At 42.8% G+C, this 9,248-nt stretch overlaps 1 protein-coding gene across 1 annotated transcript; it reads right to left on the reverse strand.

Annotated features, from left to right (window-relative positions):
- Positions 1 to 3,276: 3,276 nt before the first annotated feature.
- kcnj11 (potassium inwardly rectifying channel subfamily J member 11) lies at positions 3,277 to 8,271 on the reverse strand. Its single transcript, XM_004916278.4, has 2 exons — positions 8,128 to 8,271; positions 3,277 to 5,138 (listed from the first exon to the last, which is right to left on the reverse strand). Exon 2 carries the CDS (start codon positions 5,084 to 5,086, stop codon positions 3,902 to 3,904), a length of 1,185 nt encoding a protein of 394 aa, XP_004916335.1. The 5' UTR covers positions 5,087 to 5,138; positions 8,128 to 8,271; the 3' UTR covers positions 3,277 to 3,901.
- Between the last annotated feature and the right edge of the window lie 977 nt (positions 8,272 to 9,248).

A 9,248-nucleotide genomic window follows, 5' to 3' on the forward strand; every position in this document is an offset into this window, starting at 1 on the left:
AAAGCAGTGGTCCGGCCTAGAAATCAAAGACAGCGTGTATTTTTCTGTGATTCATTTCTGAAACAGAACTGGTTTTCTTTTTAGTTCTATTCCAGGTCTGTTTCTTAACTGGCTTCTGCTACTACAATGAGTAGTTAGGGTTGCCACCTGGCTGCCATTTTACCACAATGGCCTAGTAAAAATTATGTTAAATGACAAGGTGGCGACCCCACGCGCATTGTAGAGAATACAAACAGCCAGAGAGATTCTGTTTTCAATAGCAATTACATTTACAAATAACTTTTAAACCATTTATTTTTTTAATTAATATATAAGGGAACGTTGCTTAGAATTACATTTTCATTTATTATGGAAAAAAGAAATAATTTTTGGTGGAATTTTACTTTAAGTAAAGGAAGTTACAAAGACAAGGAGCACAAGTGGTAGAATTGCTGGCAGGGTCGGACTGGGCCAGTGGGACACAGGGAAAAACCCAGACCCAATCCCAGCCTGCCCTCCCTCCCCCTGATCACAGCAAAAGTAAATGTAAAGTGCATGCTCGGGGGGGGGGAAGACTCGCTTTGGGTGAGCAGGCGGTGGGGCCCCAGAGGGGCTGTGGGGGTCCCTGGGATGCAACCCTGATCCCTGGAGGGGGGTAAACCTGCTAGTTTGTGTCAGCTCCCCCCAGCAGGGCAACAAGGAGGAGAGAAGGCAGGAATGGGTGAATTTCACTTGAGGTAGGCAATTATGGAGATACAAACTTGCCTCCACTGGGGCAACCAACTGGATACTCAGATTATATAAAAATATAATATAAACCATGGGGAGTCCATTACTGACTGTGCAGTTGTACAATAGCATACCATAATAATCTACCATAATCTCACATTTGCTAGTTGTCTGAGGGTGCTGGAAGGGCTCAAGGGTACTATAACTGCTGGAAGGGCAAGGTTTCTATATGCTGGAGGGGCAAGGTTTCTATAACTGCTGGAGGGGCAAGGTTTCTATATGCTGGGGGGCAAGGTTTCTGTAACTACTGAAGGGGCAAGGTTTCTATATGCTGGGGGGCAAGGTTTCTATATGCTGGGGGGCAAGGTTTCTGTATGCTGGGGGGCAAGGTTTCTATAACTGCTGAAGGGGTAAGGTTTCTATGACTGCTGGAGGGGCAAAGGTTTCTATATGCTGGGGGGCAAGGTTTCTGTAACTACTGAAGGGGTAAGGTTTCTATGACTGCTGGAGGGGCAAGGTTTCTATATGCTGGGGGGCAAGGTTTCTGTAACTACTGAAGGGGTAAGGTTTCTATGACTGCTGGAGGGGCAAGGTTTCTATATGCTGGGGGGCAAGGTTTCTGTAACTACTGAAGGGGCAAGGTTTCTATATGCTGGCGGGCAAGGTTTCTATATGCTGGGGGGCAAGGTTTCTATATGCTGGGGGGCAAGGTTTCTGTAACTACTGAAGGGGTAAGGTTTCTATGACTGCTGGAATGGCAAGGTTTCTATATGCTGGGGGGCAAGGTTTCTATAACTGCTGGAGGGGCAAGGTTTCTATATGCTGAGGGGCAAGGTTTCTGTAACTACTGAAGGGGCAAGGTTTCTATATGCTGGGGGGCAAGGTTTCTGTAACTACTGAAGGGGCAAGGTTTCTATATGCTGGGGGGCAAGGTTTCTGTAACTACTGAAGGGGCAAGGTTTCTATATGCTGGGGGGCAAGGTTTCTATATGCTGGGGGGCAAGGTTTCTGTATGCTGGGGGGCAAGGTTTCTATAACTGCTGGAGGGGCAAGGTTTCTATATGCTGGGGGGCAAGGTTTCTATATGCTGGGGGGCAAGGTTTCTGTAACTACTGAAGGGGTAAGGTTTCTATGACTGCTGGAGGGGCAAGGTTTCTATATGCTGGGGGGCAAGGTTTCTGTAACTACTGAAGGGGTAAGGTTTCTATGACTGCTGGAGGGGCAAGGTTTCTATATGCTGGGGGGCAAGGTTTCTGTAACTACTGAAGGGGTAAGGTTTCTATGACTGCTGGAGGGGCAAGGTTTCTATATGCTGGGGGGCAAGGTTTCTGTAACTACTGAAGGGGTAAGGTTTCTATGACTGCTGGAGGGGCAAGGTTTCTATATGCTGGGGGGCAAGGTTTCTGTAACTACTGAAGGGGCAAGGTTTCTATATGCTGGCGGGCAAGGTTTCTATAACTGCTTGAGGGGCAAGGTTTCTATATGCTGGGGGGCAAGGTTTCTGTAACTACTGAAGGGGTAAGGTTTCTATGACTGCTGGAAGGGCAAGGTTTCTATATGCTGGGGGGCAAGGTTTCTATAACTGCTGGAGGGGCAAGGTTTCTATGACTGCTGGAAGAGCAAGGTTTCTATAACTGCTGGAGGGGCAAGGTTTCTATATGCTGGGGGGCAAGGTTTCTATAACTACTGAAGGGGCAAGGGTACTATAACTGCTGGAAGAGCAAGGTTTCTATAACTGCTGGAAGGGCAAGGTTTCTGTATGCTGGGGGGCAAGGTTTCTATATGCTGGGGGGCAAGGTTTCTGTAACTACTGAAGGGGCAAGGTTTCTATAACTACTGAAGGGGCAAGGTTTCTATAACTGCTGGAGGGGCAAGGTTTCTATAACTACTGAAGTGGCAAGGTTTCTATAACTGCTGGAGGGACAAGGTTTCTATATGCTGGGGGGCAAGGTTTCTATAACTACTGAAGGGGCAAGGTTTCTATAACTACTGAAGGGGCAAGGTTTCTATAACTGCTAGAAGGGCAAGGTTTCTATAACTACTGAAGGGGTAAGGTTTCTATAACTACTAGAAGGGCAAGGTTTCTATATGCTGGGGGGCAAGGTTTCTATAACTGTTGGAGGGGCAAGGTTTATACTGGAGGGGCAAGGTTTCTATATGCTGGAGGGAATGGTTTCTATAACTGCTGGAAGGGCAAGGTTTCTATATGCTGGAGGGGCAAGGTTTCTATATGCTGGAGGGGCAAGGTTTCTATATGCTGGAGGGGCAAGGTAAAACCTTCTGCATATCAGGCCTTTCAGTTTACACAGATCTTCCCGGAGTCACACAATTTTATACACTGGATACTGGTTTGAAGGTGTAACAGGTGTGTCCAAGGTATATAGCAGGGCATGGCCAAAAACCTGCTGAAAATCACCTCCAGGAGGCTGGCATCTCTGGCATAAATATCTGAAAAAAATCAGCCAGAATGGTTTATACTAAATTGGAGCTCCAGCCTCCTTTTTTCGCCCCAACTCTCCAGTCTTTGCCAAAAACACCACTGCTTCTGTAAGCAAGGATAACAAAATATAGATTTCAAATAATAATTAGTTTATTGATAACCAGTTGCCCTTTTTCTTTGCCTTGTTATAAATGGTTTATTGGTAGGATCTATAACCAACGGCGGCATGGCAAGAACAAAGAGCCCCAGCAGGCAAGGGGTTAAACACTGCACATTGATATGTATTCATTTACGATCTGCAAATATTTGTCTCTGGACACCTTGGACTAAGGTTTACCAGGCAATTAGCACATATAAAATGCCATGTAATGAATAAGTGCTTCCCACTTCCTGTAAGTGTCTTGTGAGTTACGCTCTAGTAAGGCCATACCAATGGTTTCTGTACTCAGGGAGAGACTGAGCACACCTTAGGGAATGCAGTTCATTGCTTTGCTTCAACATCAGTCTTTTACTTGCATGGATGGACAGGCTCCCTATTTAGCTTCTGAAAAAAAGCCTTTAGTAATTGCTTTTGCCATGATAGAGTATGTGAAAATATTTATCTTTTTCATTAAATAACAATGCAGGGCATGTCCATTCTGCAGCCCTCAAGGCCCAGCTCCCAGCATTCTCTGGTAGCAGAAGGCTAAAGGGCCGCAGGCTGGGCATAACAGTGTAATACACTATACATAACAATTAATAAAGCATTAAGTTTCAAGAATCTGAATCAATAAACTGATTTTCTGCAGCAATTTCCCTGCCAGCTTCCCCAGCTCCATGACTTTCACCTCTTCTTTTCTTTGGCTTTGAATGTTGTCCATTTCTAGGCAGTCCACAATATCTACCTTCAGCTAGGTCTTTGGGGCTGCATAGGGGCCCATTCACCTTGACAGTGTTCCCGAACTTGGAATAGTCTACCGAGTACCTGCCTTCTTCTTCTGTGACGATAGGAACAAAACGGTGGCCCCAAAGTATTTCATCTGGTAAGTAGGATGTTCTTGCCTGGGTCGTGATACCCGTTGTCTCCACAACACCTTCCAGAATGGCCACCACCTCCAGATCTTCATTGCAAAGGTCATAAGCTGAAAAGGTATATAGTGGGCTTCTTTCATCAATAGTGTGGCTAACAATAAGTGGGGACACCAAGAAGATGGAATTAGTGCCTACAGGGTTTTCAACTTGGATATCCACCTGGGAAATAGGAACGACTTCTCCTTCTGCTGTTGTGGTCTTCTTCACTATTTGGATTTTGATGGAAGCACTGATAATCATGCTTTTCCGCAAGTCACCCACACGGAACATTAAGCGGTACTTTCCATCACGACAGGCGATGACAGCATGTTTGCTAAAAATCAGTGTTTCTGCCCGCCGGTTGGCTTGAGCTGTTTTCATGAAGATACACCCCAACATGACTGCATTGATGATTAAACCAGATATATTTTGTATAATGAGTACTGTTATGGCCAAAGGGCACTGCTCAGTCACCATTCGACCTCCAAATCCAATAGTAACTTGAACTTCGATTGAGAAGAGGAAGGCTGAAGTAAAAGACTGGATATTAGTAACACAAGGCACAAAAGAGCCACGTTTTGGGCCAAGGTCACCATGGGCAAAAGCTATTAGCCACCAAGCCATGGCAAACAACATCCAACTGCAAATAAATGTCATTGTGAAGATCAGCAAGCTGTGGTGCCACTTAAGATCAACCATGGTGGTGAAGACATCTTGGAGGAATCGGCCTTGCTCACGAATGTTCTTATGGGCCACATTGCAGGCTCCATTTTTCGCCACAAAACGTGCCCTCCTGGTTTTGAGTTTGTACTGGGAATGAGAAGCCCTGTCTTCTGCCAGGCGAGTGATTAGGAACTCATCAGGGAGAAGTCCTTTCCTGGCTAGCATCTTGGTATGAAGGAAATTATTCAGCTGTTCTCACTCAGAAACATCACTTCGCCTGCAGAAATAGAGGCAAAATATCAGAACAGAAATAGCATACTTGTATATATATTATAGGGATGTCAGACTTGTATTATGTCAGGATATAGATACAGATGTAATTGATTATTCTATGCATGGAGCCTTAGTTATCTGCATATTTGATTTATTAAGACTGGTGGGAGCTGCCATGCTACTTCCACTGATGGGAATCAGTGAAGGTGGAATTTCACACTCATTAAAAACAATACATATTAAATCCTAAAAATTGGCTTCTTTGTCAGGGTCAAAAAGTGTACCCTAACCAACACTATCATTTTGGGGCTGAAAATGCAATTATATCTTCACTTTCTGCACAAGTCATTTTGGAGCTGCATTCATCTTTAATGTAGATTTGCTTCCACTGCTGGGGTCTCAATGGCACCTTGGCTTTGGGACCTGAGAGGATCTTTTATTACTGAAAAAAAAATGAAAGGCAGTGGGAAGGAGCCCCTATACAATCTAGGGGCTGACAGATAGAGGTAGATAAAGGGCACAGGATTCAGGCACTGGTGGTAATGAAAGGCATGGGTATTTGGAGGGCAACAAGAAGGAGCAATGGGAGGTACACTGGGTTTTGGTTATGCCATTACCCCTTTACCTGAAAGTAATACCTTACTAGGTATTTGGGGGGCAACAAAATGGGAAGATAGGAGGTCCATTGAGTTTCTCTTATGTCACTACATCTTTAACTGACAGTAATGTTAATACCTAGCCTGTTAAGTCTTTGAGACCAGGGATTGGACATATCACATTTTGGGACATATTTGCTAATATATAAACAATATTTACATTTTTTTAAAAATCACATTTGTCAAAAATGTGTTCCTTTCTTTACTTTTTGAAAGCATTTCATTCTTTATCTTGCTATTCACTATTTTATGCACATGCTTTCTTTTAAACAAGAGTTTTTCACTAGATCTTTGCTTTTGTTTTCTAACTTGTAGGTAAATGTTCAAGTCTAATAGCTAATGGGTTGCTATGGGCAACATCAAATGCATTTTAGGGACAAAGTTTTATTCCTTGATGGCAGAAAAACTTTCAGATGCTGCCTCTGTCCAGCAATTGTGAACTCATGTGAGAGTTATAGTTTTGCAGTGACTGTGCTATTATTTTGGGATCCTTATTCTGGCAGTTGTACAAGGAGTACAGTTTCAGCTAACAACATTTTTTTACTTTGTGCCAGCAATATGCCATGGAGTACTGGTTTTATATTCATTTGTAAGTCAGTTTATCATTTGCCAATAAAGGATGCTTGTTCTATACAAGGATTGTCTGAGTGCTGTGGTCTATTTTTCTTTTTCTTGGTTGAGCTAACCCAGTAGCTCTGTAATTTTGGCTAAATATGGCCATTTGTTGAGTAATGTGTGACTATGGCCACGCTAAAACGTCAAGAGTGCGACACTAATAACTTCTAATCTGTCAAAAGCCCTTAGATGCAGCAGTGTAGACAAGGGACTAATACTGCTTGCAATTCTATTAATGTATATTGAAACATTGATAAAATTTTGATTTATTCATTATGTAAAAAGTTATATTTGGCTTTACAGCCCTGTTCATTTTTTTCCCCATCTCTTTTGCAGAGATAGAACTGGAGAAATAATAGGGCACTTGCATTTCTCTTTATTTACAAATTGATAATATTCCAATGGTTTTGATGTGTTCTAAAGATGCAAATTGCATAAAATGTTCCATAAAAACACAATGGATGTTGTAATTTGGTAAATATGCCCAGAAGTTGCTTCCATTATGTGTCAAGAAGCACGTGCATGTTTCTGAACGGCCACTATGATAAGCAGCCAAGAGGCTTTATAGTGGAACCAGGGGTGGCTGCTAATGACAACAGAGACTCCCAGATTCTCTTTGTTTCCTCTATTCCCACTTACCATTTGTCTCCTCTAATGCCTCTTCATCCCATTCTCTATAACAGAAGGGAATGAAGGGAATATACCCTATCTGCAACACCCTGCCCTGCTATAAATATTTTAGATTTCAATTACAAATCGAGAAATTGGAGGCAACTGTCCCAGACCCATGTGAATTAAAAAGTAATTGGTACAGCGTTCGAAACTAGTTGATGTCTTAGTACAAACACAACAACCACAGGCAATGATTGATTCTAAACCTATAACATAAATAATCCATTTATAGTAATATTAATGAATGATTTGGAGTTAAATACAATCATCTGTTTTTGGTCTATGAAAGGGAAATCTTAACCTGCTGTCTTACATTTGATGGTAAACTCCCAGCATCCCCTGCTGAAATTCAGTAGTCCTAGACCAGTGTTCCCCAACCAGTGGCTCAGGGGCAACATGTTGCTCCCCAACCCCTTGGATGTTGCTCCCCGTGGCCTCAAAGAAGGTGCTTATTTTTGAATTTCTGGTAAGGAGGCAAGTTTTGGTTTAGCTCTTATTGGCACCCCAGGAACATTTTTCCTGCTTGTGTTGCTCCCCAACACTTTTTTCATTTAAATGTGGCTCACAGGCATAAAAGGTTGGGGATCCCTGTCCTAGACCAACAACACTGTGTCTTTAAATATTCCTTTTGAGCACACAGCCTACACAGCCCCAAAGTGGGATTATTCATTTACTAGTACAGCTGTACAGCAGCCGGCAGAGAGGGATCACCTGTCAGGTGGCAGGAGTCGGTATCACTAACACAATGCCCGGCTATCTCTCTTTCTCTCACAGTCAGATAAACACTGCTGCTCAGGTTTCCGGCTCTGCATGTAGTCTGACTCCCTTCAGCACCGGGGACAGCTCCGCCGGTTACAGGATGCAATGTGCACATTACTGCCAATATTATATATTGTTTTCCACTTTATATTCTGCGCCCAAGCTAATAAATATGGGTCCAGGCTAACATGTTCCAGGCCTCCCTGTCTGAACTGGTTATAAGTCTGTACTGCAGGATGTAAGGGATATTATAAGTATTCCCCAGGTCAGTGGTGTGCATCATAAGCTTACCTTGGTTATTCCATGCACCTTTTCGGGCTACCGGTGTGTTTCTGGAAGCCTCTCCCCTATCCAAGAGGCAAGATGGTACAGCTTTGTGTTTCCTGTCTGTGAGCAGGATGCATTCAATTCAGTAGGATGGATGAGGTTTCTGTAGCTGCGCCCTGTGATTGGCTGGGGGACTGGGCTGTGCCAATGTGACACACAATACCAGAGGGAGACAAGACTAGACTGAAAAGCCTGATGGAGCCAGGATCATTGCTCAGGATTATCAAGCTTTGATGTTATCGTATCCCAGACCGTACAATATTAGCACCTGTCTTATCTTGCTGGGGTCTGTGCTCTTCTACATCTATTATTGGAAAACAGTTGTTTTTATCAAAACAAACTATGTATTAAATCTAATACTTGTACCTAGGGCAAGTGGCTGTAAAGTACACACTGTTGCATACTATGAGATTTCAGTGGAATTTAAAAATAATCAAAATTAAAATATTTCAAATTTCCATTTAATTTTATTGCACTGTATTTATTTATACAGCACTGCAAGCGTGCTATACCAGGCATAAAACAACCAGGGGTATAGTATATATACATTACATGTTAGATTGTAAGCTCTTTGGGATGGGGGCTTTAGTTTTAACCCAAAGAGCCCTAATTTATTATAAATATGTATAAATATATATATATACCTATAAAAGGGACCAGCACTCCAAAACACATCAATATCTTCTTTTTATTCACCGTGCAATCCAACATTTCGGTCCCTCCTGGGACCTTTATCGAGGACTATTTGACTATATATATATATTATCATACTCTTGCATGACTTGTGATTGAGTTATTTAAGATTCCTGCAGCCTGTGACATCAATGCAATGACAGAGGGCAGTACAGAGAGCTGTTACATTATGGAAATGCCTCTCCCCCCCCCACCCTACGATGCTGTCACTCGACAACTGATCGATGGCAGCGTGCAGAGAGCAGGGGGATGGGACAGCAGAATACTTTGCTTTAGCCACTTTAGAATATAGCATTTTCCTTTAATTAAATATCATTGGCTATTTGGATTGCATCTTTGTTTAAATTATAGCAGGTACAATTAAAACATTTCGCATTGGGTATTTGGAAATG

Source organism: Xenopus tropicalis, chromosome 7 (genome assembly GCF_000004195.4).
Source record: "Xenopus tropicalis strain Nigerian chromosome 7, UCB_Xtro_10.0, whole genome shotgun sequence".
In the NCBI taxonomy this organism is placed as follows: domain Eukaryota; kingdom Metazoa; phylum Chordata; class Amphibia; order Anura; family Pipidae; genus Xenopus; species Xenopus tropicalis.

Bases quoted from the DNA above. Each gene is read 5' to 3' on its own strand.
- kcnj11 (XM_004916278.4), bottom strand. From the start codon at position 5,086: ATGCTAGCCAGGAAAGGACTTCTCCCTGATGAGTTCCTAATCACTCGC.